General features: G+C 45.7%; 4 protein-coding genes across 5 annotated transcripts in view; all 4 read right to left on the bottom strand.

Moving 5' to 3' along the window:
* Positions 1-8,076, bottom strand: part of ANTXR1 (ANTXR cell adhesion molecule 1) — a 79,285-nt gene extending 71,209 nt beyond the window's left edge. Inside the window, exons 1-2 of the mRNA XM_063420788.1 lie at positions 7,555-8,076; positions 369-440 (exon numbers count right to left, since the gene is read on the bottom strand). Coding sequence (XP_063276858.1) covers positions 369-440; positions 7,555-7,706 — 224 coding nt within the window. The 5' untranslated portion in view covers positions 7,707-8,076. The remainder of the gene's footprint in view (positions 1-368; positions 441-7,554) is intronic.
* Positions 8,077-11,916: 3,840 nt separating this feature from the next.
* On the bottom strand, positions 11,917-19,332 carry LOC134563025 (gastrokine-1-like). Of its 2 annotated transcripts, XM_063420754.1 has the most exons (7): positions 17,216-19,332; positions 15,017-15,124; positions 14,366-14,419; positions 14,079-14,219; positions 13,834-13,944; positions 13,339-13,480; positions 11,917-12,192 (listed from the first exon to the last, which is right to left on the bottom strand). In XM_063420754.1, exons 1-7 carry the CDS (start codon positions 17,225-17,227, stop codon positions 12,104-12,106), a joined length of 657 nt encoding a protein of 218 aa, XP_063276824.1. In that variant the 5' UTR covers positions 17,228-19,332; the 3' UTR covers positions 11,917-12,103. The 2 variants fall into 2 exon arrangements, with proteins under 2 accessions (XP_063276824.1, XP_063276825.1); XM_063420755.1 differs by lacking the exon at positions 17,216-19,332 and having other exon boundaries at positions 15,017-15,228.
* LOC134562986 (uncharacterized) lies at positions 18,977-24,330 on the bottom strand. Its single transcript, XM_063420697.1, has 8 exons — positions 24,178-24,330; positions 23,549-23,707; positions 23,219-23,329; positions 22,570-22,708; positions 21,312-21,361; positions 20,983-21,093; positions 19,830-19,968; positions 18,977-19,011 (listed from the first exon to the last, which is right to left on the bottom strand). Exons 1-8 carry the CDS (start codon positions 24,328-24,330, stop codon positions 18,977-18,979), a joined length of 897 nt encoding a protein of 298 aa, XP_063276767.1.
* A 303-nt stretch (positions 24,331-24,633) lies between these two features.
* On the bottom strand, positions 24,634-26,449 carry LOC134562987 (gastrokine-1-like). Its single transcript, XM_063420698.1, has 4 exons — positions 26,297-26,449; positions 25,667-25,825; positions 25,337-25,447; positions 24,634-24,819 (listed from the first exon to the last, which is right to left on the bottom strand). Exons 1-4 carry the CDS (start codon positions 26,447-26,449, stop codon positions 24,634-24,636), a joined length of 609 nt encoding a protein of 202 aa, XP_063276768.1.
* Positions 26,450-26,747: the final 298 nt, after the last annotated feature.

A 26,747-nucleotide genomic window follows, 5' to 3' on the forward strand; every position in this document is an offset into this window, starting at 1 on the left:
ACAGCACATTCCTTTCCCTATCCCGAGAGATTCCTCATCAAAGCTCAGGTCATTCGGGGCCTGAAAGCCACAGCCACAGGCTCTCCCTGCAGCCCCAAACTCCTGTACCTCAGGCAGCAGCTCAGAGACAGAAGGATTCCTCCCCCACAGATCTGATCCATGGAAGGCAGGCAGGAATAAATGGAATTGTTTTATCTCTCCCCATTTCCCACAGAACAGGGACACGGGGAAGAGCAGTCAATGGAAGATCTGAGGAAAGCATCAAGAGCCCTTTCTCCAGCACATCCCCCCTTGGGAAGCAGCACATGCTGGGACTGGGAGCCACTGGTACCCCCCAGATCCCACCCAGGGACCTCAGCCCTCCTTACCTTATGAACTTGCGGGCCAAGTGCTCCACGAAGTGATAGATCTCATTCCAGTGATGCAGAACACTTCCTGATCTAGGGACACAATGGTTACAGGACACATCAGTTTAAGTTTTCCCAGCCATAAGTTCTGTCCCACTCTGCTCAGTGAGGCATTTGCTTCTGTTTTGTTCAATATTCACTGCCCATGCTCTTCCTTTAAAGGGAGATCAAACTGTAATTGACTTTTCCTACTCAGCTTTAAAAAGCAAGAACAATTCCCATTCCATGCAAGTGTTTGAGGCTGCCCTTGGCAGTAGCTCATGGCAGTTAGGCTGGACTTTAACACAGCCTTAACCAAATAAACCCTATGTGAGTGAGGAACTGTCTCTCTGCACAATGTTTTAGTTTAATTCCACCCACTCACTTCCAAACCATTATACAGAGCTTTTAGCTCAAGCCTATTCTGAGAACTACATGCAGTTGGAGGAACAGATTATTAAACTTCTCCAGAGTTTCTACTGTGCCAGAGACTATGACAAGTAAAACACCTTAGTCCACATCTCAACTGCTCTGGTTAATTCTTTCACCCCTCAGTTAAAGACAAAACAAACTAATTTTTCTCCTCAGGAGAATAAACCATAGGCTATAATGGGGTTGGATTATTCATCTTTATGTTGTAAGAACAAGTCAAAAATTAGGTTAATCAGAATCTTTCAGCACAAAATGCCCCTTACTGGCATAAACACTTCTGTGAACACTGGAATATTAATATTGGAAAAAAATTCTTTCCTAGAGTTGGAAAATAAATGTGTCATCACTTATTTAATTCATTGAGTACAATTAGAAATCTTTATAGGGGAAATAACCATTCCAGCTTTAACAGAAACTGCATTGATCTGCAGCCTGAGGAAGAAAGATGAATGTTTGAGATGGTTTTTCACTCCACAGGAAGAAAAGGCAAATGAGCTGTTGTACCTCAGCGCTGGGTATGCCAGTGGAGAGCCAGAGCAGGTTCCAGCCTGGCTGCTCAGGGCACTGCCTCACCTGTAGAGGCACGAGGAGCACACAGAGCTCGTCCTGTGGGTCACAGACATCTTCTGCCCCCTTTCCCCACACCTGTTTTTCATTCTCAGCCATTCAGGGAGAGCCTTGGCCTCTCCCTCCTGCTCCCTGATTCCTGCAGCTTCTCCTTCTCTGTGCAGCAACCACCTGTCCATGCACTGAGGAGCTTTGCTCAGGTACAAAAACATCCAGGCCCTGTGCAGAAACTGTGACCTGCCAGCTCCTGCTGCACAAAGGACACGACCCCAAAAGCATCAGTTCAGCATCAGTTCAAGGATGGCCTCATAGACACCCTGCTTGGGGCATGACTGCAGGGCAGATGGCAGAGCAGCAGGGATCATCAGCAAATGCTCTTAGTCCTGAATTATTTCTTTCTTTCAGACCAGGACATGACATGGTGGCTTCTTTTCCACACAAATGTGTCTCAAAGAGGACCAAAGGAACACCAATAGCAAAGCTCTTGATAAACCAATTAAGCCACAGACAGTGGGAAAATTGGTATTGTAAGAGATGAGGGGTGACACACATCAGGACTTGCTCTCAGACAGGAAATTTAAATCCTGCTGCATCCAAACCCTAAATTGATAGAACAGAGACACACAAAGCTCAGCCCCAGGTGCAAATTCCCCTTGGATGTATGGGATAGCTCTGAGACCTTGAATTCCACAGGCACTCCAATCCCAACAGTGCCAAATGACCCAAATAATTTCCTAGAACTGGCCTGGAAAAGAAGTATTTATTGTGTTTAGATGGTGAGGCATAAAAGAAACCCTTGACTTTATAGCAAAGGTTGCATCAGTCTCCAGAAGACATGGAAAGCCAAGGCTTTGTTAATCATAAACCAATTAGTCCTTGTTTCAGTGAAACAAATGTTACTTCAGACCATATATTCACCTCCCCAAACCACACCTCAGTGAAGATTCCCACATCTCCTGACCCATCTGGGATACATGGAGCTGGGACCAGCAGCCCCTGCCCAACCTCCTCCCAGCCATCAGCTAAAACAACTTTTAAGGAAAGTTCTTTCACTGCTACAGTCATTAAACCAAAGCCACTCTCTCCACAAAGGGAGGATGGTTTCTGCTCAGTTTCAGGAGTGGGATCATGGGAACAGTCTGCAATCCAGTTTCTCCCCATCTCTACCAGAGGAAGCTGTAACAGGGGCCCAAAATGAAGGCTCTCACTTTTGCTGAGCACACATTGTCCTCCCTGCACTGCAATTCCCACCTGAGGCAGACAGCTCAGTCTGCCTGGAGTTCATATCTCCCTCTGGTGTCCGGGGCCAGAAATGCCCAGGTCTGCACTTAAGAAAAGCACTCCTTGTAAATAAAATGCATTTTCTGAAACACACTTCACACTTCTTACGTTCTTCACTTGGCATAAAATGGACAAACCCAATACAACCAACCTTTCTGCAGCCAGAAGAAAGTTTACAAAACCACGTCACAGTGCCCACCTCTTTGAGCTGTGTCATTCAGCAGCCACACTGCCTTTGTACAGTGAGGCAGGCCAAGAACTCTGAGTAGGACAAGTATTTCTAAAGTCCAACTGTAAGATAAGAAAAGCCAATTTTCAAATAGTTCTCTCTTTATATTCCCAAAAGAAACACGATGATCAGCAAGCCAACGCTTGGCAGCTGAATGGTTGATGCTATAAACTTGCAGTTTAAGAAAAGGCTCATCGTGAGGATGCCAAAATCTCCTCTGGAGCAGGGCCCAATAAATGGAAATTAAGCCTAAGTAAACCTTTCTCTTAACAAGAGAAAGATACATTCTGTGGTCAGCTCCCCTGGCATTTTGTACCTCTAAAGGGAATGCAAGTGTTGAGAGACACTGCAGTGGCTCTGTGGCTCCAGCCAAGCCCTGCCCTTCAGCAGGTGCCTTCCTCCTCCTCACTGGGACAAGCTGCTCCAGAATCCAAAGCTGCAGCAGCTCAAAGTTCCCTAGACTTGGTCTTTCTCGCACTTTTTAGACTCCACTTTTCCATTTCTGCTGTTGCACCTTCTCAGAATGCCCGTGGGTTTATTCACTTCAGAGACCGGAAGAGTCACAGAATCAAGGCCACGCTCTTACACAAAGACCTCACCTGAGTTATGTGCTCTGCAGCTGACAGGAGGACATAAAGACACTTGGTTCAGAGGACGATGTTGATCCAAAAATCTCCTTAAGCTTTCCTGGGTTTGGACCAAATCCCAGGAGTCTCATGACTCTCAGAGATGGCATTTATCTACAAAGTTGTGCAGCATCTCTTTATTGAGCTCTTCAAAAATGACACAAATGAGCCCAAAAGCATCCTTTGTCTTTCCAAAGACTTCAGGAGCAATTCTGAAAGCCCTCCATGGAACAAAGGCATCTGAGTGGTGATGCAATTCTTTGAGGGAATGCTGTTATCTTATGCCATGCTTCACACCAGACAGCTCACGGGGACACTGCCAAACACTGCAGGTCACAGGGTCCACAGAGGCTCAGGTCAGAGCAGGACAAGCCTCTAAGCTCAGTCTCAGTCCAAGAACATTCTTCTCCTCCTGGCTGGCAGGGGGCATGCAAAAAAACAACTAATAAACAAGTAGCTATGGACTTAATGTACATCAATCAGCAGATAAACTGCAGAGTGCTGCAGGCACACACTCAGTCCTGGCTGGAAGGGAGCTCCTGCCCATTCCTTTTACCAAGGAATGGTTATCTAAGATGCATCACTGGGTACAAAGCACATCCACAGGCCCTGACTGGCAAGGATTTCACACATGAGCTCAGCTCACTGCAGTAGCCTGCCCTTGGCAGAACTGGGAGTTAATTACATTCCTTCAGGCAACAAGCAAAAAGACACCGAAACTGCACAAATTTCTCCACCCTGCCTTGCTGGCATCCCTCAGCCCCCATGCTAACACAGAGGAAAATCACCCCTCCACATCCTTGTAAGCTCCTGCCATCCCAACAAAAGGCACACCTTGCTCTGGATGCAGGCCTGTGATCCTGGAAAATCCCAGGGAATCACTCCCTAGGTCAACAAGGAGCAGGGATGGAATTTCCTTCTGCAGACCCTCAGTGTCACCATTCCCTACCTCAGGCTCATGTTCATTCCTCTGAGAGCAGCTGGAACATTCTGCAGCTCTGAGTGCTGTGGTGAGCTCTGCTCCAGGGCTCACCTTCCCAGGGGAAGGAGCTGATCCTGAGGCTCAGGCTCTGCCTGTTCCCATCCCGTTGTGGCCCTGTGCCTTCCACACTCTGAGTACAAGTCTGGACTTGGAATCCTGCTTAAATCACAGTAATTACAGCTACTCAAGCTCCACTCAAAGAAACAAACATCACCCTCTCCAGAGCAGGAGCTTCACTTCAATGCAACTGGTTAAAACATCCTTTGTCTGGCTGCGTGAGGAAGGGATCCAGAGCTTGCATTCCTTGTTTCATTTTGCCAAGGATCTCTCAGAGCCATTCCTTTCACACATGGACAGTTCCCTGTGTGTTTTCTGCACTTGGGTAGAAATCCCCCATTATCTGAACGCCACAGAATAATCCCTGTGACACACATAGGCTGCAGCAAAAGGCTGCTCAGAAGACTCAGGTGTTATTCCTTCCTCCCTACCTGCAAATAAATTGATTTGGGAGCTGCCCCCACATGTTCCAGCTGTGCTGGTGGGAAGTGTTTGGGCACCATGTCAGTTTGGGGTGGTCACAGTCAGCATTAGTTAATCACATATTATTAGAATATTTTAGAATATTTTTAGAAAAATATTATAGAATATTTTTAGAATAATTAGGCAATTTGTCAGCAAAGACAAATGTCTGGGTTTTTTAGCAACATCTCACTGCTTCCTCATTCTTCATTCTTAATGAAGGCTGTGTATCTTAATTAGCACCAGGCTGTTAATGCCTTGGCACCAACTCCTCCAGTGTGTGGGAGCCTGAATCCACAAACCCTCTCAGCACCACAGGAACAGAAAAAGAGAGGCCACCATAGACCAGCTCTCCCAAAGTAAGCCAGGCCTACTTCCCACAGCACTGGGCTTATCTTGGTGTGACCCTCACCCTGAGGTGCTTAGCACCTGCACAGGACCCAAACAGCAAAGACCCAAACACAAGGAACCCTGAACAGCAAACAGCTACTCCAAAGAGCAAGAAGCAACTCCAAACAGCAAATAGCTACCCTAAATGACATAAAGCTACTCTAAAGAACATGCAGTTTGAGACTAAATTGAGAAAATAGACACAGTTTGAGATTTTGCAAAGAAGCATGGTCTGTGCAAGGTCCCTCACCACCACTTGGGGTGGAACCAGATGATCTTTAAAGACCTCCCAACTCAAACCATTCTGTGATTGCATTAAAGGAGATGTGATGACCAACTCCACCACAGTAAATCTCTCATCAGAAGTTAAGGGATGTAATGTACTCAGGAACAGCTGAAAAGCCACAATGCTCCTCCAAAATTCCACTGGAGACCAAGGAAATTTTTACATCAGATCCTTTTCATTTCTGCACCAAAAATCCCAGGAATAGGAATTCTGCAGCTGACAAAGCAGGATTTTTACTGGATACCTTGATACGTACACCAGAGCCAGCCTGCCTGCTTTAAAGCTTGTGCCAAGGCTTGTGTTTCCACCCAAATCCATAATCCCATCAGCGAGGCTCAGAAGTCATGGATTTTAGTGAGGGAATGGCACAGAACTTGAATTAAGGGCCTGCTGAAGTTACATTAGCTCAGAGGTGTAACACACCACATCCATGAGATTTGAGAAAACCTTCAATCCTGCTTCAGCTTCCAGGGAAATGCAGTTGACAAAAGCTCTCTGCAAATCATGCCCTGGGTTTGTTTGGGTTTGAGGTTTTTCCATTTGTAGCAACAGAGTTATTCCAACTAATGACTGAAGAGCAGCAAAATGAATAAGCCAGGTAGAACTTTCCACTGAATAAAATAAATAAATCTTTCCCCTGGAGCATCAGGACAACTGGCACACTGAAGCAGCCAGTGTCTCAGTCTTTGGTTTTACCCAGTATTTTGTAATAAAGGGTTATGTAATTCCAAGTCATTTATACTAATGGAATGTGGGAGCTACTGCAAAACACTCCAGAGGATCAGTCAGAAACTTCATCTGTGAGCGCTTTTGGCAACTTGCAAATACTTTCCTGTCTCTGAAATTTATGGTTATTGTCGGTGCCATGGCTCTGGCAGGCATCACCTCCAGCATTTCCAAGCCTTTCGTTCAAAATAACTACTCTTGATCAAGAAAATCAGGACAATCACTTCAGCTAGTATTTTTGAAATTTTTTTGTTTTGGTTTGGTTTTTTTAAAAAATTTTGTTGTATTGTTTTAATATGAAGCTTTCCAAAGCTCAGCACAAAATGATTTCACATTGTTCCATCCACATCTGAAAAAAGCAGCACTCCTACAGTGCCAAGGAGATGACACCGCCACAATTGGTGATGAAAAAGTGAGCTAGGGAGTTATCTTCAGCACAAACAGCTAAACAGGCAAAATACGGGTTTGATTAATAGAAGAAACAAAGAAAGTGTGACTCAGCTAGGGAAAATCAAGCTCTTTAAATGAGGCACTCGAGCTGTTCTCCATCCTAGCAGCTGAATTCAGCCCCTTCCGCAGGGAATAGCCCCTCTCTGGGCTGGTTTATACCTGGAATTGCTCATCTGGGCAGAGAGGTGAGGGACAGAGGAGCAGGGACACAGCTCGGGGGCAGCAGGGCACGAGCAGAGCTGCGGGTGAGCGCTCCCTGCACGTTCTCAGCCCTGGAACTGGTGCTGCAGGAATAATTCTGCACTCCCTGCTCTCGTGAGAGCCTCAACCTCCCTGGCTCACGGGGAAACCAGACGGGACCAGGGTGCTGCCCTGCTCCCAGCTGCTGTTTTAAGAAACTCGAGTGCACACTCAAGTTTGAGTACACACAAAGCTCCCGTCTCGGGAAAATTTATAATGATGTGATTAGAGAGCACAACAAGATTCATGCACTAGACCTACCAAAGAAGTTACCACAACAATAACAAATCAAGCAGTCAGGAGTTGCAGAGGTCCCTTGGGGACAGTGACTTCTACAAAACCCAAATCCAAAGAAAACCTCCTTGGTATCAGTGTGTGCCGTTCCAGTTCATGCCTATTGAAAGAACGCTGTGAAAAAGAACAAAGTAGGGCTGACTTACTTGTCCAGAATGAAATACAAATCAAATCCTCCGTAGCAAGCAGGACCACCATTCTCTCTCTTTCCACCGTGTCCATCACAGGTGAGTGTAAAAATTGCTAGGAAGACACACTTGAAGCCAAATCTCAAGATGCTTTGCTTTGCAATGGCCATTATATCCAGAGAGGAGGAGAAAAAGAAATCTCTTCTTCCAAGGTTCCTTTATTTTACAGGTTTCTGCACAAAAGCCATTCAGTGACCTTTAAAATGTATAGATGTATACTGTATTCCTTAAAACTCCACTTGCAACAGTTGTCCACAGGAATTGCAAGACTTTCCCCCTTGTTTCCCTCGCACTTCTGTTTCTTGGTTTCAGATTTCAAGATGCACAATACTGTATTTCACTTTTTTTTTTTTAAAGGGACTTGACCCTCAGTTTCCCTTGCAGCTCTCAGAAAGCAGCATCATTGTTTGCCATGAGCAGAAGCAACCGCCTCACAAATCTTGCTTTGACACAGACTTCAGAAAATACAGGGAGGGTTTGTGGCTTCCCCCCCTCCCTTAATTATTATTGTTATTATTAAAAATGGCAAGCTCTGCTTTTCCTTAGCAAAAGAAGCTCGGAGAATGCCATCTCGTGGCCAGAACTCTGAGTCTGGTTTGCAGCAGATTTGAGCACTGAGCACATGAACAGCCCAGAGCAGCCCCAGGTACAGGGACAGAGGCTGAGTGCCCTCAGCAGGACCCAGCTCTGGGCACGGAATCACAGCGCTGGGATGGACCTAGAGCCTGTCCCATCCCAGCCCAGCCCTGCCGTGAGCAGGGACACCTTCCACTATCTCAGGGTGATCTGGCCAGCCTGGCCTTGGGCACTTCCAGGAGCATTCCAGGAGCATTCACAGCTTCTCTGGCAATTCCACCCCAGCCCCATCCCACCCTCACAGAGAAGAATTCCTTCCCAAGATCTCATCTAACCCTCCATCCTAAGGCCATTCCCCCTTGTTCTCTCACTACACCTTTGTTTCCCACACAGACACAAGAGATGTGCAGAAAGATCTTTTCTTCCCACATAGGTAACATCTGAGTTTAAAGACCTTTAAAAACTTAAGGCAGCTTCATAAAAGTGAAAAGCCAGACCAGGTTTCATGCCTTGCACTTTCCCAGTCCTGAGGAGTACTCAGCAGTGCTTATGAAAGTCGGCCCCAACTCACCACCCTCACCAAACTTGGTTCAGCCTCTAAAGCCTAAACTCTCCCTCTTCCAAAGAAACTCAATAGAAAATGTAAATTAAGCTATGCTCCCCTCTCTTATTTCCTTCCACAAACAGCACCACAGGCTCTAAAAGCAGAGCAGGACAGCTCAAAAGGAACCCCATTCCCCAGTGAGGGAGCCCCTGTACCAGTAAAAGCTAAACTGGAGGTACCAGGAGCTCTCAAACTTACCTTGGAAACCCTCAGGCCACATTAACAAACCCAATCTCCTAAGGGCCAACAGCTGGTGAGTGGAGCAGCCTCACTGGGGGTTTCAGGGGATGCAATGCATCTAACTCAGGCTTTCCAGCTGCCCTGCACTGCTTAAAGCATTACATTTGTCTTTAAAACATGCTTAATAAAGGCTGGAGGAGGTCACCAGATTCTTTGTGTAGCTGTGGATTCAGACTGACACAAGGCTCAGGAAAGCTTGGGGAAAAGCCAAGGAATGAAGCGTCAGATGAAGCTGTGAGTGCTCTGAGATGGAGGGAGCTGCTGAAAAAGTGGAACAAAGAGCTTTATCCTGAAATTCTGAATTTCTTGAGGACTAATCCTCTTCATATGGCTGCCTTGAGAGTGTGTATTTTTGTTTATGATCTGCTAAGAGCAGCACCAACACTCGAGCTCATTGTGGGACACAGGAGGGGTGTTGGAATTTGCCTGCCCTCCCCCTCACTAAAAATGCCAGAAACAAAAACATTATGAAGATTGCAGGTTGTGTGTGAGAGACCTACCAGTGCTTGGGAGGACTGAGTGTATGTGAGTCTTTGTGTGAGGGACAATAACGAGGTGTTTTAATTGCACACAGCTGTTCAAAGGGTAATTAAGCTCCAGCTGGTGCCCTTCTGTTTGGGAGCACCTTTGGGTGACTCCGTGGGTGGTTCCTTTTGGCTTCCAGGTGTCTGACCTGGGTGATGGGTGATGGGTGATGGGTGATGGGTGATGGCTTTTGTCAAGATCCAAAAATCACATTCCCTGTTTTTCAGGGGACTCGAGGAAGCTGTTACAGCACCGTGTGGAAGCTCCCTACACTCCCCAGTGTTATTCTCACAATTAAATTATCACTGCACAGGAATTCCTGTCCGGTGCAGACACATCCTTAGAGTCCCTGGCTGTAGGAGATTCGGGGGTGGTCATGAGATATCTCTGGAGTCTGGGCAGTTCTTGAAACATGCGGTTTATTGCACGGGGTCGTGAGTACAAGAGCTCTGCTTAAAGCTGCCAGCCACAGCTAGAGGCATGCCCAGGAGAGAGAGAGCAAGAGAGAGAGAGAGAAGGAAAATGATGAGTAAGTTCTTGTTACATTACATTATATGTTTTTCTTGAATATGCTAATTTACAATCATCCAACCAGTAAAAGACACAAATCTTATAGAATTTACATACAACCTATAAGACTTACTACATTACCATATTGTGTTACATTTTAAACTTTAAAAGCTGGTTTCTAGACTCCTTTTTTCTTCCCTGCCACATCGGCAGGGTCTCCCCAACCTTTGGACCCTTGGCATCCCTTTATGTGCCAAGGGTATTGTTCAATAAAGAGAGATTCTCCTTCAGCCAACTCAAACATTGTTTTCCAGTTGTTCAGTAACTAATGGCTTGGCATCTTACATCTCAAAGCTCACCTTCATTTCTACTTCGATTATAGGTTTCACATTCTTAAAATCTTTTGCCAAGCAATCATATTTATAAGGCTTTCCTATTTCATCCTTCCCGACACCTGGCTGTATCTCCAGTGCTGTAACCCAGCACAGCTGTGCTGGTACTGGCACCACTGCACTCTCCTGGTGCTGTGGGACAGCACACTCCCCTGCATGGGAATCGGGTGCCTTTTCCATCTCAGCTGTGCAACTCGAGGCTGACACTCAGTGGCCAAGAGGATTTCTTTCTTTGCCGGACTGCTCTAATTTTTCAAGGGATCAAGAGCTCCCTGAGGGGGGAAACGTCTCCAGTGACTTCCCTAGGCTGATCCAGACCTCCCCAGAAGGTGATGTAATAAATGACATGAAATAATTCACGTTATTGTGTATATAAAATGTGATTTAAGATATGTTCTGTAAAATAAAATGAGAAAGCTAGTCGGGCTTGAGACAAATGAATTTTAGGATGAACAACAGCCTTTGCCAGGAATCCAGGATGAACAATACCCCTGCTGGAACCCGGGAAATACAAAATTTACAACAGAAAATAAGATGGGCTGGGAGACAGATTGGCCCCCTTGGGTATGGATCTCGCATCAATATTGGGGAAAATGCCTCTCCATTCACGATTCCACCTCCCCATTCAGGCTTCCGAGAAACTGAATTACTGTTCAATTTCCTTCAGAAGAACCATTCAACAGACCTGACAGCAGAAAGAGACTCCTATGAATATGAAGAAGAAGACGGAGGACAAAGAACTATGGAGAAATACTCTGCCCCCAGTTAAATAAACTGTATATAAGGAGATCCCTAAAAGACTGGACTTTGTGAACAGAGCAGTTATGGTGCGCTAGAGGCCGTAGCTGAGGTTCACCCAGTGCTGATCCCGGGACTCAACACTGAACTTTCAATTGCTGGCTTGTCCTAAATTTTGTTTTGTTAATTCTTTAATTAATAAAAGTATTTATTAATTTGGAATTGGCTGAACATTTATAACAATGATGAGGCTCCTCAACACCCCCAGTACATTGATGATACCATGATGTGAGGCAGCACAGCAGAGGCTGAGTGGCTCAGCTCAGGGCATGCTGTCATTTTTGTTAGAGAAGAGGAAATAATCTTGATTGTAAAGAATTGAGCAAGATGTGATAAGAATCCCAGCCTTGCTTTAATGTTAGGAACAGCACAACTCTGTAAATCCCACAAAGGAGACTTCCCTTCCCCTAAAAAAGGCAAATTTATTGCTGTGCACTTCTTTCCTTCTGCCTTTTGTGCTACCTGAATCAAGAGTTTTAATGTGAGGCATCTTTCCCCAAACAGAGAAGGAAGATCCTAACTGTGAATGCCTTGTTTGTGCCATGCACACCGCGGGGCTTGTCCAACTCTCTGGGTGTGCTGAGATGAAAAGAGCAATGAAAGGGCTCAAGTGGGGCAAAATATTTTTGTGGGGGTGTTCTTAGATGAAAAAGGGTAGAGACACACAGGCTGCAGTTATTCCATCATGAAGGGATTTAATTGATAGCTCTGCTCACCAGTTGATCTGTTTCAGTACTCAAACCTCACAAATGAATATCTTGAAAGAAGAGATGCCAGGAAAGAACTCCATCATGGCTGGCTTTGGACAGCAGCTACAAGGCTGCTGCTGGAGCATCCACACAAGGTTCAAGAAAGGTGTGATTTACACAAAGTTATCGTTATGGCAGTACGTGAGGGCCAAATATTGAAGGACATCAAGTTTGATGCATGATCCAAGATTGAATTGTGGTCCTTCAAAAACAAGAAAAGAAAAACAGTTACCATGAGACACAGACTAAGGTGCATATTGCCAGGTATTAAGGTACCCTTTTCAATCCTGTGGAACCCTCCCAGGTGTCAGTCAATGCCTAAAGCAAAGCAAGCAGTGAGCAGGTGCATTCCTGCTATGCCAGAATGTAAGATCCTGAGCTGTAAAGCATCTTTCCATGACAAGGCTGGAGACAATCACCTGGCAGGAAGGTTCAGAATACTTTGACAGTGCTTTCTGAATAAAACTAAGTTTCCTTGGATATATTTAAAACAAACGTGTTTTTTCCCATTAGTACAAGAAATTCTATTGCAAGTGATCAAATTACAATTAAGGCATTTACAGCAACTCAGCTAATTTATGCCCATCTCCATAGCAATGGCTGCCTTTCTACAGGAGGGTGGTGCTGTTGCTCAGAGCCAGCCAGGTTCTGAAGAATTGCTGCGCTGGGACTGTTGGAGCTGTGTGAGGGACAGATTCTCTTGGAGTCGCCAAAGATCACCAGCTCTGTGCCTCAGCAAGGAATGCTGACAAAGACATGCTCTTGAGCACCCTTTGGGCTTTCCCCTGCAGAAATCACAGCTCTATGCACTGGCTGGTGTGAGTCGCAAGGGCTGGGCATGACATGGTGAGGCTGCTGCCAGTTCATGGGCCCAGTCGCATGGGCTGTGACATTGAGAAAGAATCGGACCAAGCGTAGGTCATTAAAACCCTGGGAAAAACCTATAGGGATCAAAGCCACTTGGCTTAGTGTTGTGAAGCACAGGAGTTTCTTGGCTGCCTGTGTCAACTTGTCACCTGAAGGACAGTGGTTTGTAGACTGACCCCTCCTCTTTACTCTAGGGATTGCAGGGGAGTGCAGTGTCAGCCAAAACACTCTGGGCCCAAATTGAAGGCCCATTAAGCATCCCTGAGAGGAGCTGTAAGGGTTTTGTTCGGGTCATTTATGGGGGCTGTGACACCACCCTGTTCCTGTCCTGATCTGTGGAGGTGCAACTCTTTGTGCAACTGCTGAAGCCTTTGGTTTCAGTCTGACTCGACGTGGTAGAGCAGCAATTGTGCCTTAGTCAAGCCCCAAGAGAAACAAAGGCCAGGTCATTTAGAGACAGAATTCCTTTGCCTGCACTCACCATGAACTTCATAAGCCACATAAGTTGTGAGTCCTCTGCACATAGAGAAGGTGTCTGGTCCATATGATTCAAGGTCACGAATAACTCTCTTGACGAGGGTGAATGTGATCTCCTTTATAGGGGGTCTTGGACGATTGTGGTTCTAAGCATCAAAAAACAGCATTCAGCAAGATCGGTGCCCTGATCCATTTAACTGCAGGCATATTCCTAGTTTTACTTGTTATGAACATTTTAAGGATACTCTAACTGAGCTACAACATTGGCCAAATATGTAAACCCTCCACTGGAAGCATGGGAAGAAGGGTATTCCAATTTTCAAGAGTTTAAACTCACATTATTTTAAAATGCCATTGAAATTTAAAAAATATCTAATTAATGGTGTGATGAACCTGGTCTTTAAAGTACTTGTTCATTTTGAAAATAGCAAGGTCTCATATATCAGTTTACTTAGAATTAAGTACAATTTTTCAAGTAACTGCCCCTTTTCAATCTTACCCTGATGTCTGCAGCCAGTTGAGGGAGTGCATCAAAGCTGGGCATCTCTGTTCTGTTCATTATGGAAAGGTAGCAAGCTCTCTCTGGCAGCACTTTGGTTGCCATAAAGCCCTGTAAAGTAAAGTTATTGACCACTTGGAATTTAATAATTAATATTGGAATTTCACACATATTAAAAAAAGTAATAAACCATTTTTACTGAATGTATGAGCCAGTCTCTGAACAAGCCCCCTCCCTGCACTCACTGTGTCATAGTTCCAGATGGTTTTCCAGGACCCACGGTTGGTCTTTTGCTCAATACTTGCCACAAGCCATTTCCTATTGATGGTCATAATTTGATAGCCTCCACTAATGGAGATTTTCTTGCTTACTTCAGTCTGCTGATGCTAGAAAAACAAATGAGAGAATACTTAGGCTTTCAAGTTATTATCTCCCCAAGGCTTTAGAAAAATGAAAGGTTCAAGGAGATCTCATGAAGCAGGGAACATAGAAAGAGCTGCCATTCATGTGGAAATTGTTCACTTGTACTCACGTAATCAGCAAGGGCTGGAGTCAGGACAAGTCCAAGAAGGACTGCAGTCAAAATCTGAAATGAAAATCAAACACAAAAGTGTAACTGCAGCTCTGGCAGACAAATCTAATCCTCCTTCCATTTTCTTAATCTGATGTTTAAGGGTCCTCCTTGGATGCTTTTTTGCTTTCATCCTGGGATTGCATCAGTGCCCCAAAAGGGTCACCCTTGCTTTTGCCCCAGGGTGCTGCAAAGTAGACACATTTCACACTTGCTCTTTCAAGAGCTGAATCTCAAGCTGTTTCTCAGACCTGTGCAGGCACACACAGGTATTTTACAAGAGTGAGGAGAAAGCTTTTCCATTCCTTCTGCTCTGGCATTACAGGGAAGGGCTTGATCCACTAGTGCAGTGCTCCAGCTGGGCAAAAGCACTGACAATAGTGGACATGGATTAGGCTTCCTGTTTTCTGAGTAACTACAGCCAAGCCGTGAAAAAATCCTTACCTCCTCAGCTCCTCTGGGGAACAGGGGCTGAGTTGCTCATTCTGGAGGAGCAAAATGTCCCCAGAGAAAGCTTTAGTGCTCTAGAGAGGCAGAAGCCCTTCTGAGGGATAAAGGAGGGGGTTTGAATCAAGATTTCAGTTTATAAGGAAGAAAAGCATGCATACTTACAGGGAGATTCATCCTGACTGCAGAGCTGATGTTGCTGAAGGCAGAATAAATGATGTGAACCTCCCACCTTTTATTTGTTTTCAGAATTAGGTGTGGAAGGGCTGAATGCTGCAATAAAATTATTTTGTCATTTGTTTCCTTTTCACTTGTCCCTGAAAATTATTTCCTGGTGTAACTACTTGATAAACATGGGGATTGTACTTTTGGAATTTTTGACCTGCTGGAGTCTGATGATTATGAGGTGGAATCTGTTGGTAGGCAAAAAAAAAAGAAAACCAACAAAAAAAGTTTTATTGCCTCCTCCAGCAATGCCACTTGTATGATGTGGTCTCCTGCTCAAGCATAACCCCGCCGCTAGAGTGGTGTGAACTTTTATTGTGGTGCTCCTTTGAGCTGTTTTTGATGTTCCAATTTTTGGAATAGATTAAAGGAAGTAAGGATTTAGCTTTGTGGATTTCCAGCAGTGTTTCACTCAATAAAGCATTAGCTCCAGTAGCCATGTTTTGGGGAATTATTGTTCTTGGAGATCAGCTTAAAAGGGAGATGATTTCTGGCCTCAGTGAGGAGCCTGGGAAGCCATCAGTGCTGTTGTGTCAGACTTTACATTCAGGCTTTACCCCGACCTGGTATCCAGGACCTTACTGGGAACTCTTAGAGGGAAACGTGGGCGTGACACTGATTATTTCAAGAATATTGGTTACCTGACCCAGGCAGGGAACAAGGGATAATCACTCATCCCCTGACAGCCTTGGAACATTATTTACCTGTTTCACAGCCTGAGTAGAACGGGACCATTGTTACCAACATGGAGTAGGCCAGGGCGGAAATCTCCTGGGGACTAAGGACAATCATCTCTTGACTCCATGAACACCAGCGCTAAGAGGGGCCTTGGAGCTGCCCTGGACTGCAGTGGGATCCACAGGCATCTCCACTGGAGTGGGATATCTCCTGGAGCTTGCAAAGCCTCAGGTTTGCAATACTCAACAGACTCTTTCTGAAGACTGGGCTGGTATTCCCCCACTCCTCGAGACTCAACCCTCACCCACTGAGAAATGCAAAGGCATTTGACCTGTTTCAGTGAATTCAAGGGGAATTTTTAACAGGTACTTTTGCACACATAGATAAAGATGTGGACAGCTCTGGGCCTGTGTGTGTGCATGAGGAGTGATAAGGGTATGAATGTTGCTATCTTGAATCTGTATTTCAGTCTTTGTTATAATTGTAGTAAACACTATTGAATCACCTTGTAAATGAGTCAGTGATTAAATAATCTTAAACCCTTTATACCCTCACCCTTTGCACCCCTGGACGCTGTGTATGCCATTCTAAAGTGATTTTAATTTGATTTTCCTTTGCAGGTTTCATCCATGCAGTAAGCAATAGACTTGCCATTGAATTCTGCTAACTTGTACTTTCACAAACTCATGTTGAAACCGGCTTTTGCCAATACTTGTTATGCTGATTCCTTAAGTGACTGAAACCACTCATTCACAACACCCTATTGGCAAGAGCTAGAGCCAGGAAACCACCAAGAAGAGAAGCAATCAGTCTGAAAGGAGCATTTGAAATTCACAACATTTTAACATCGTGACTGCTTATCTTGCATCAAATTGTTTTCTGTCCTAAAATAATTCTGACTTCCAGTTTACTTTGTGTACAGGCTCAGCACTTTTTGCAGCTGAAGAGGATTTATATATGCAGGAGAATGATATGTTTTGATAAATTCATTTGTGTTAACTATTGTGAACGATTATTATCATGGAGACATTCCCTTGAACACAAAATTGGTCCAAACTTTCATTTTAAAGGGTTTTGATGAGAAGGATCTGAGTGCACATGGTTCTCTCGAGGTTCTCCTATGCTCTCAGCAAACAGCTGAGCCCTTACTTTATGTGACTTGCTGAGACTGTTGATTTGCCTCTGGGTCGTGAAGGAGAGAATATTGTCCTGTGGACATTGCACAAGTGTGTGTCTCCCCTGGAACAGAGCACTTCTCTCTTTCATGTTTGAGCAGGCATCTGGAATTCCATCCTTGCCAAAAGGGAGATTTCACCCTTGCAGTCCCCACCCCTTTGGCATTTTCACTTTGTGAGCCCTGCTGAAATCACTGAGAGTTTGCTCAGTGCCAAGAAAAGCTCAAAACCATTTAAAAGCTGCCCAGCTTTAAGAGTTTTATGAGACAGTGATAGGTATACTTACAGGGAACTTCATTTGGATGGGAGGCCAGGCCAGCTCTGCTGCTAATTGATGTGTACTCTTACTTTTTATACATAATATCCCAAAGTTAAATCTGAAAATGGGTTTACCTTATTGGCAGGTGCCCTGTGTTCACAGAAGCATGACGAGTTTCCTGGGGAAGTGCTCTGATAAGAGGTTTTGATACCTGCCTGATTGAATTCATTGCATACAGGGAAGTCGGGGAAAAGTGGTCATGGTAAACTCAGTGTATTTAGCAGTCACTTTTAAATGGAAAACAATGATTATAGGAAGCAGAGCACAGATTCCCAGTAAACTTGTATTGATGCTTTGTGCCAATGTGGCAAAAGTCTGAAGTTGTGCCTCTAACCAAAAGCACCATTCAAACCAAGGGGGTAGTAATCTTGCTATGCTAAAAATGTTGAGTCCCTAGACATGGTGAGGTTGGTTCTAAATCATAGAAATTGCTGAGCTGTTTTGCTGACCTTCCTTTCTGAGCTCATTCAGGATCTGCTTTCTTCTTGTCAGACATGGCCCTGAATCTTTACAGAGCTTCCTCAGGAGAGTAGCACCTGATTATGGACTCAGGACTGATTTCAGTATGCCAGAAACTGAGGGATGTTGCATGACTGGTACTAAAGACAGATTTGTATTCACCCAGATAACCTGGGGCATCCTGCCATTTTGTTAGAGAAGAGGAAATACTCCATCTTGATTTTAAAGTTTTGAGCAACAGAAATCCCAACCTTGCTTTATTTTAGGAACAAAACAACTCTAAATCCCTCAAAGGAGACTTCCCTTCCCCTAAAAAAGGCAAACTCACTCCTTTGCCCTTCTTTCCTTCTGCCTTTTGTGCCCCCTGAATCAAGAATTTTAATGTGAGGCATCTTTCCCCAAACAGAGAAGGAAGATCCTAACTGTGAATGCCTTGTTTGTGCCATGCACACCCTGGGGCTTGTCCAGCTCTCTGGGTGTGCCTTGTGTTGAGAGCTGGCAATGAAAAGGGCATTTGAAGGGCTCAAGTGAGGCAGAAGGGAGACAATAAAAATGTTTTTGTGGAGATGTTCATAGACGAAAAAGAGTAATGACCAATAAGCTGGAGTTATTCTACAATGAAGGACTTTATTTGAAAGATCTGGTCACCAGCTGATCTGTGTCAGCATCTAAATTCCCAAGAACCTCTCCCAGAGGAGATGTAAGCAAAGAATGGCATCAGGGTTTAGAGCCTCTGTACTTAATTGAAGAAAGGTAAGGTTTTCAGGCCTTGATACTGCTACCACAATAATTCAGGTTCACAAGTGTGAAGACATCAAGCGAGATACATGATCCTTGGTGCAGTTGGGGTCCTACGTAAACAACATCAAAAAACCAAAACAAACAAAACAAACAAACACAAACACAAACAAATACACACAAACAAACAAAAAGAGGCACTGGCTTAGATGCTGTTAAGTGCTCTGTGCATTTGTTGACAGCCCTTAATATCTGGCACATATCACCTGCCTTTTCAACCACATTTGAGCCCTTTCAGCTGCCAAAGCAAGCTTAAAGCAAAGCAAGCAGTGAGTACATGGAACTACTGCTAAGCCAGACTGCAACAGCTGGAGCTAAGCAATAGGGTGTTGTCATGGGTGACTTTTCGATGCTTGTATCCCCAATTGTCTGATCTGTTTATGCTGTATGTTAAGTTCTGTACCTTTAAGACTGGTTCTGAGAGCGAAGGCAGGGAAAGTAGAAAGGAGCAGTTTGTTTTGGAGAAACTGCTCACTCCTCTGCCTTCTGCTCCTGGACTGTGTCAGCTGAAGCACAGACAGACAGCGGGACAGAGAGCTCCATTGCTTTTAGTCAGATTTAGCTGTGGCAGAGAAGCTCCCTGGACTGTGGGGTTTTTTTCCCTTTTTCTTGGGACTGTTTAAACCTGCTCTGGACTGAAAACCCAGAAGAGCACCGGGAGCTCGTACCTGTGGCCCAGCCGGGCACAGGATGGCATTTAGTAGTGCCAGAGAGACTGATAAGAGACTGAGCGAGCTGAGCTACACCCACAGCAAGGACTGTCTCAAATTCTCTCTCTTCAGAGCAGCAAGAGGTTTTATTTTTTCATATTATTAATTTTTTATGCTTGTGGGCACTTTGTTAAATAAATATCTTTTTCCACTTTCCTCCAATGAGATTTTTCTCCTGGACTGAGTGGGGAGAGGGGCTGTTTGGGTTAGATTCCCAGAAGGACACAATTCGGAGGTTTTCTCCCAAATTTGCCTTAAACCAGGACAAGTGTTTTCCAAAAGAGGGTTGGAGACAATCAGTTTGGAGAAAGGCTCAGAAGACTTTGATGGTGCTTCAGGATTAACTCCTCTGAGTAAAAAAAAATTTGAATATATTTCAAAAAAATATAGGTTTTGACCTCAATACAAGAATTTCTGTGATGAAGAAACTGACAGCAACTCAGCAGATTTATACACATCTCCAGAACAATGGCTGCTGTTCTACAGTGATGCATGTTTGTTGCTTACTTTGAGTCAATCTCAAGGTGGAAGAGTAGCAATTGTGTATTGGTCATTCCCCAAGGGAAACTAAGGCCAGGTGACTTTGAGGCAGAACCGCCAATGCTTGCACTCACCGTGAACTTCATAAGCCATGTAGGTGGTGAGTCCACTGCACATAGAGAAGATGTCTGCTCCGTAAGAACTGAGGTTGTTGACCAATCCATTGGTGACAAAGGTGATCTTCTTGGTAGGTCTTCCAAGACTGACCTGGTTCTAAACAACAAATAGCACATTCAGCAAGCTCAGTGTCAGGAGCTGCTTCTGGGCCTATTCCTAGCTCTGGAAGAATGACTCGGGCCTGGATGTTTGAGTCCCAAGTGCCTTTAGGGACACCTTTCCATGCCCTGGGGGCCTGTGGGAGCACTGGCAAGCCTTGAAGGCAGCAGCAAAGGCAGAGCTTGTTCTAAGGGAGTCAAGGTGCAGGGAGCCGGAGGGGAAGTGGCAGTGCAAGGTAAGCGCTGAAGAAGAGGAGTTTGCCCGCTTTGCAGAGCCAAAGCTCCTTCCAAAGCCTTTGCTCAGTCTCTGCCCTCACCCCTGCCCTCTGCCTGCCCCAGAGGCACTCGGGCTGTTGGCTGGCAGGAGAATCTCCTGATTTCTTTCTGCCCTACAAGTCTTCCTGCTATTTAAAGCATGGGTTTTTCATATTCCAAAGGAAGCCTGTGTTTAGCAAAGGTGAATATGCTGAATGCTGAGATCACTTTTTTAATGTCTGTGCTATTTTAGATAGCTGAACTAAAGAAACATGGTATACAGTCCTCTTCAAAAAGTTTGAAAGTTTACCAAAATATTTTTTCTATAAAATTGAATTTTTTTTTCTTCCTCAATTAGATCTTCTGAAGAAAATATATTTTTCCAGACTTTTAGAACGAGACTTTATGAAATGGATTTAGCAAAGAATTGAAAGTCTTGGTTACTAAGGTAGTAAAAAAAGTCAATTGAAATAGTGACTTAAATCATTGTAAAAATAATCTAACTAATCTGGGACTTAGACTTAACATGATGAACCTGCACTAAAGGCATCCAAACGACGATATTGTAATACTTGAAAGCTTTCAAATTATGTACCTGAAAAATATCACTGAAAATATCCACGAAAATAACCATTAAAATGACTTTTAATTTCTCAGTTGGTTAACAGGGTTTTGAAAACAGCAGTGTTTAAAAAAAAAAAAAAGGCATTTCAAATACACTAGAATAGTCCAAGCAATTGCTGACTTTGAATCTTACCTTGTTCTCTGGAGCGTATCTGACAAGAGCATCAAAGCTGGGCATCTCATTTCTGTTCATGGTGGAAATGTAGCAAGTTCTCTCTTGCACCACTTTGGTTCCAATGATGCCCTGTAACAAAAAGTTGTTGAGCGCTCACAGTTTGGTTTTCCACTTAAATGATGGGATAGAATCTGACTAACAAGAGTAAAAAATGCTGAGAGTTTCTAATCCCTAATGATGGACCAAGAATGCTCAGAATGTAGAAACACGCCCTGTTCCTGGGACAGCTATACCATGAGTTGGTTTCCATGTAAACTTTTTGAATGAGCACCCTCCCTGCCACTAACCGTGTTGTAGTTCCAGACGGTTTTCCATGAGAAGCGGTTGCTCCTTTGCTCTATAATCGCCACATGTGAGGGTGTGAGGGTCATATTTTGGAAAACACACGCACCAGAGAAATGGCAGTTGTTATCCGTCTGCTGAGACTGAAAAGCCAAGGGAAAGAATATGTTTAGCCTTTGAAGAGAGACAGTGATGTCCCCAAAGCATTAGGAAAATCACAGCTACAAGTGCAGAAGTGCTGCCCAAGGGAGGTACCAGCATATCCCTGAGTCACTTCCAAAGGACCCAGGATCAAGGATGTGGCCTTGGGGAAAGGCTGCAGGAATTCTTTTTCATGGATTCACTGAATCATTGCTGCATCTGACACCTGTCATCGGGTGCCTTTAGAGGTTGTAGTACGCAAGACCACTGGCCACAGTTAATCCATGCTCAAGGTCCTGGACAGAAACCTCTGCTTACACCTTGCGTTTCTAAAACATCTGAACCCTCAAGCAGCAAACGCTCGATAGAGGAGATGCCAGCAAAGAAAGGCATCAGGGTAGACTTTGGCAGCAGCTTTGGAACCCCCAAACTAATTCAAGCAGGTAAGGAATAAGGTTTTCTCACCTGTCCAGTGCCATTGAAATTACCACTGCAGTACTTCAGATCAACAACACTCAGGACACTGAGGGTAATGCATGAACCGAGATTCACCTGGGGTCCTTAAAAAGCAAGAAAGGAAGATACAAAACTACATGAGGTAATGCCTAAAACATTGGCTGCCTTTCTACAGGAGGGTACTGTTGTTGCTAAGAGCCAGCCAGGTTCAGAAGAATTTCTGCACTGGAAATGTTTGAGCTGTGTGAGGGACAGATTCTCCTGGAGTTGCTAAACCACACAAACTCTGTGGTTCTGCAAGGAATGTTCCAAAAACATGTTCTGGAAAACCTTTTGGGATTTCCTATGCAGAAATCGAGGCTCTGTTGCTAGATACTTTGAGTCCCAGTGGCTGGGTATTACACTGTGAGGAGGATGCCAGATCATGGGCTAAGGCCCCTGAAGCATCCAGGAAAGGAGTTGTCAGGGTTTGATTCAGATGATTGATGGCGGCACTGACACCACCCTCTTCCAGTTCTGATTGGCGGAGGTGCCAAACAATTTGTGCTGAAGCCCTTGGTTTCTGCGTGTCTTAAAGTGGAAGAGCAGCAATTGTGCGTCCGTCATTCCCCACGGGAAACTAAGGCCAGGTGACTTTGAGGCGGAACTGCCAATGCTTGCACTCACCGTGAACTTCGTAAGCCATGTAGGTGGTGACTCCACTGCACATAGAGAAGATGTCTGCTCCATAAGAACTGAGGTTGTTGACCAGTCCATTGGCAACAAAGGTGATCTTCTTGGTAGGTCTTCCAAGACCAATCTGGTTCTAAACATCAACAAACAGCATTCACCAAGATGAGTGCTGGGATCTGGCTTCTGCTAGGCACAATCCCAAGGAGAAAGGCTGTGGAATAGGGAGTCGCTGTCTTGCCCCCCAAAGGGAACATAGGTCTAGCCAAGAGCAGCTGCAATGCCGAGTTCTGAGCTGGCCAATTCCCTTTGATACTGAATAGTCTGCTTAGGGCTTTGAGATCTTGGCACGCCAAGAGAATCGCGGCCCTTGAAGGGCTTCTCAAGAGAAAGGCTTTTCCCGGCAAACTGCAGAGCTCTAAAGCCTCCCAAAAATCAAAGACGAGGAAGGCAATGGTGCAGTCCCGTTCTTCTTTCAGTCAAGCATTCCTATGGAAAACTCCCCAAGCCCCACTACCGTTGAGAGAAAGACAATCCTGCCACTTGGGACAAACTTGGGACAAATCCAGAAAGAAAAAGCGCATGAAGAAACAGGCCAATGATCTCCAGCGTCATGGCTCTGCTGCTCTCTCCTTGGGAGTCTTACCCTGCTCTCCTGTGCCAGGCGGGCCAGATTATTGAAGCTGGGCATCTCATTTCTGTTCATGATGGAAATGTAGCAGGCGTTCTGTTGCATGACTCTGGTTGCAATGACACCCTGTAAAAGAAAGTTATTGAGCACTCGCACTTCATTCTTTCAAGCCCTGGCACTGGGGAAAACCCTTTGCTAAAACAGGAACCAATTCCGAGAGGTGCTGCCCCAAACTGTGCACTCAACACGGTCAGAAAAAGGAAAGAAGCCCCATCTCTGGGCCACATCTGCCCGGAGGCAGTCTCCTCAGATGCTCTGCCAAGAAGCACCTTGTGTGCCACTCACCGTGTTGTAGTTCCAGATGGTTTTCCAGGACCCGCTGCCGGTGGTTTTCTCAATGATTGCCACCTGCCATTGCCTGTTGATGGTCACAATTTGGGACTGGCCAGCAATGATGACCTGCTGTGACGTGTGGTTGCCGATGTCGCCGGGAATCTGCTGAGACTTAAAAAGCCAAGGGAAAGAAGACATTTTGCCTTTGAAGGGAGACAGTGAAGTCCCAAAGCTTTGGAAAAATCCCTGCTAAACCAGAAGAAGTGCTGCCCCGCGGGAAGTGCCAGCCCTCCCTCAGTCTTTTCCAAAGGACCCCGAAGCACGGCTGTGGTTTTGGGCAAAGGCCGTAGGAATTCTTTTCCCGCATTCAGTAGTGGATCATTGCCGCATCTGATCAGCTGTCATCGGGTGCCTTTAGAGGTTGATGCGTGCAAGAGGACAGGCCACAGGTAATCCGTGCTTAAAGCCCTGGACATAAACATCGGCTGACCCATTGCTCTGTTTCAGCATCTGCACCCTCAAGCAGGAACCTCTCAAAACACGAGATGCCAGGCACAAAGAGCATCAGGGTTGGCTTTGGAAAGCAGCTCTGAAGGCCCTCCCCTGTGGTTCAAGAAAGGAAAGGGCTAAGCTTTTCTTACTTGTCCATTGCCATTGCCACTGCAGTACTTCAGATCCACGACTCTCAGGACATTGAGGGTAATGCATGATCCCAGGTTCACTTGGACTCCTTGGAAAGCAAGAAAGGAAGAAACAAAACCCTGTGAGCTTATGCCTAAGACCTTGGCTGCCATTCAACTCCTCAGCAAGCTCTGAGCTCTGGCACAGCAGTTCTTAGGATGACCCTTTTCCTTGACTGCGCATTACAGGGCTGCTCTGTGGGAGCTCAAATACTCTGGGCCCATATTGAAGCCTCCTGAAGCTTCCTTGAAAGGCTCTGTCAGGGTTGGGTTTGGATCATTTATGGTGGCACTGACACCACCCTCTTCCAGTTCTGATTGGCGGAGGTGCCAAACAATTTGTGCTGAAGCCCTTGGTTTCTGTGTGTCTCAAAGTGGAAGAGCAGCAATTGTGCGTCCGTCATTCCCCACGGGAAACTAAGGCCAGGTGACTTTGAGGCGGAACTGCCAATGCTTGCACTCACCGTGAACTTCGTAAGCCATGTAGGTGGTGACTCCACTGCACATAGAGAAGATGTCTGCTCCGTAAGAACTGAGGTTGTTGACCAGTCCATTGGCAACAAAGGTGATCTTCTTGGTAGGCCTTCCAAGACCAATCTGGTTCTAAACATCAACAAACAGCATACACCAAGATGAGTGCTGGGATCTGGCTTCTGCTAGGCACATTCCCAAGGGGAAAGGCTGTGGAATAGGGAGTTGCTGTCTTGCCCCCCAAAGGGAACATAGGTCTAGCCAAGAGCAGCTGCAATGCCGAGTTCTGAGCTGGCCAATTCCCTTTGATACTGAATAGTCAATAGTCTGCTTAGGGCTTTGAGATCTTGGCACGCCAAGAGAATCGCGGCCCTTGAAGGGCTTCTCAAGAGAAAGGCTTTTCCCGGCAAACTGCAGAGCTCTAAAGCCTCCCAAAAATCAAAGACGAGGAAGGCAATGGTGCAGTCCCGTTCTTCTTTCAGTCAAGCATTCCTATGGAAAACTCCCCAAGCCCCACTACCGTTGAGAGAAAGACAATCCTGCCACTTGGGACAAACTTGGGACAAATCCAGAAAGAAAAAGCGCACGAAGAAACAGGCCAATGATCTCCAGCGTCATGGCTCTGCTGCTCTCTCCTTGGGAGTCTTACCCTGCTCTCCTGTGCCAGGCGGGCCAGATTATTGAAGCTGGGCATCTCATTTCTGTTCATGATGGAAATGTAGCAGGCGTTCTGTTGCGTGACTCTGGTTGCAATGACACCCTGTAAAAGAAAGTTATTGAGCACTCGCACTTCATTCTTTCAAGCCCTGGCACTGGGGAAAACCCTTTGCTAAAACAGGAACCAATTCCGAGAGGTGCTGCCCCAAACTGTGCACTCAACACGGTCAGAAAAAGGAAAGAAGCCCCATCTCTGGGCCACATCTGCCCGGAGGCAGTCTCCTCAGATGCTCTGCCAAGAAGCACCTTGTGTGCCACTCACCGTGTTGTAGTTCCAGATGGTTTTCCAGGACCCGCTGCCGGTGGTTTTCTCAATGATTGCCACCTGCCATTGCCTGTTGATGGTCACAATTTGGGACTGGCCAGCAATGATGACCTGCTGTGACGTGTGGTTGCCGATGTCGCCGGGAATCTGCTGAGACTTAAAAAGCCAAGGGAAAGAAGACATTTTGCCTTTGAAGGGAGACAGTGAAGTCCCAAAGCTTTGGAAAAATCCATGCTAAACCAGAAGAAGTGCTGCCCCGCGGGAAGTGCCAGCCCTGCCCTCAGTCTTTTCCAAAGGACCCCGAAGCACGGCTGTGGTTTTGGGCAAAGGCCGTAGGAATTCTTTTCCCGCATTCAGTAGTGGATCATTGCCGCATCTGATCAGCTGTCATCGGGTGCCTTTAGAGGTTGATGCGTGCAAGAGGACAGGCCACAGTTAATCCGTGCTTAAAGCCCTGGACATAAACATCGGCTGACCCATTGCTCTGTTTCAGCATCTGCACCCTCAAGCAGGAACCTCTCAAAACACGAGATGCCAGGCACAAAGAGCATCAGGGTTGGCTTTGGAAAGCAGCTCTGAAGGCCCTCCCCTGTGGTTCAAGAAAGGAAAGGGCTAAGCTTTTCTTACTTGTCCATTGCCATTGCCACTGCAGTACTTCAGATCCACGACTCTCAGGACATTGAGGGTAATGCATGATCCCAGGTTCACTTGGACTCCTTGGAAAGCAAGAAAGGAAGAAACAAAACCCTGTGAGCTTATGCCTAAGACCTTGGCTGCCATTCAACTCCTCAGCAAGCTCTGAGCTCTGGCACAGCAGTTCTTAGGATGACCCTTTTCCTTGACTGCGCATTACAGGGCTGCTCTGTGGGAGCTCAAACACTCTGGGCCCATATTGAAGCCTCCTGAAGCTTCCTTGAAAGGCTCTGTCAGGGTTGGGTTTGGATCATTTATGGTGGCACTGACACCACCCTCTTCCAGTTCTGATTGGCGGAGGTGCCAAACAATTTGTGCTGAAGCCCTTGGTTTCTGTGTGTCTCAAAGTGGAAGAGCAGCAATTGTGCGTCCGTCATTCCCCACG

This window comes from Prinia subflava, chromosome 32, assembly GCF_021018805.1.
Source record: "Prinia subflava isolate CZ2003 ecotype Zambia chromosome 32, Cam_Psub_1.2, whole genome shotgun sequence".
NCBI classification, from domain to species: Eukaryota; Metazoa; Chordata; class Aves; order Passeriformes; family Cisticolidae; genus Prinia; species Prinia subflava.

Bases quoted from the DNA above. Each gene is read 5' to 3' on its own strand.
- LOC134563025 (XM_063420754.1), bottom strand. The intron at 14,420-15,016 runs GTAAGTATGCAT...TTTTCATTTCAG, and splicing joins CAGTCAGGATGAATCTCCCT to ATTTTGACTGCAGTCCTTCT. The intron at 13,945-14,078 runs GTGAGTGCAGGG...TTTACTTTACAG, and splicing joins CCATCTGGAACTATGACACA to GGCTTTATGGCAACCAAAGT.
- LOC134562986 (XM_063420697.1), bottom strand. From the start codon at position 24,330: ATGGCAGCCAAGGTCTTAGGCATAAGCTCACAGGGTTTTGTTTCTTCC. The intron at 21,094-21,311 runs GTTAGTGGCAGG...TTTTTGTTACAG, and splicing joins CCGTCTGGAACTACAACACG to GGCATCATTGGAACCAAAGT. The intron at 19,969-20,982 runs GTAAGATTCAAA...TTTGTTGTTTAG, and splicing joins GATACGCTCCAGAGAACAAG to AACCAGGTCAGTCTTGGAAG.
- LOC134562987 (XM_063420698.1), bottom strand. From the start codon at position 26,449: ATGGCAGCCAAGGTCTTAGGCATAAGCTCACAGGGTTTTGTTTCTTCC. The intron at 25,826-26,296 runs GTAAGAAAAGCT...TGGCTTTTTAAG, and splicing joins GTGGCAATGGCAATGGACAA to TCTCAGCAGATTCCCGGCGA. The intron at 24,820-25,336 runs GTAAGACTCCCA...GTTGATGTTTAG, and splicing joins GCCTGGCACAGGAGAGCAGG to AACCAGATTGGTCTTGGAAG.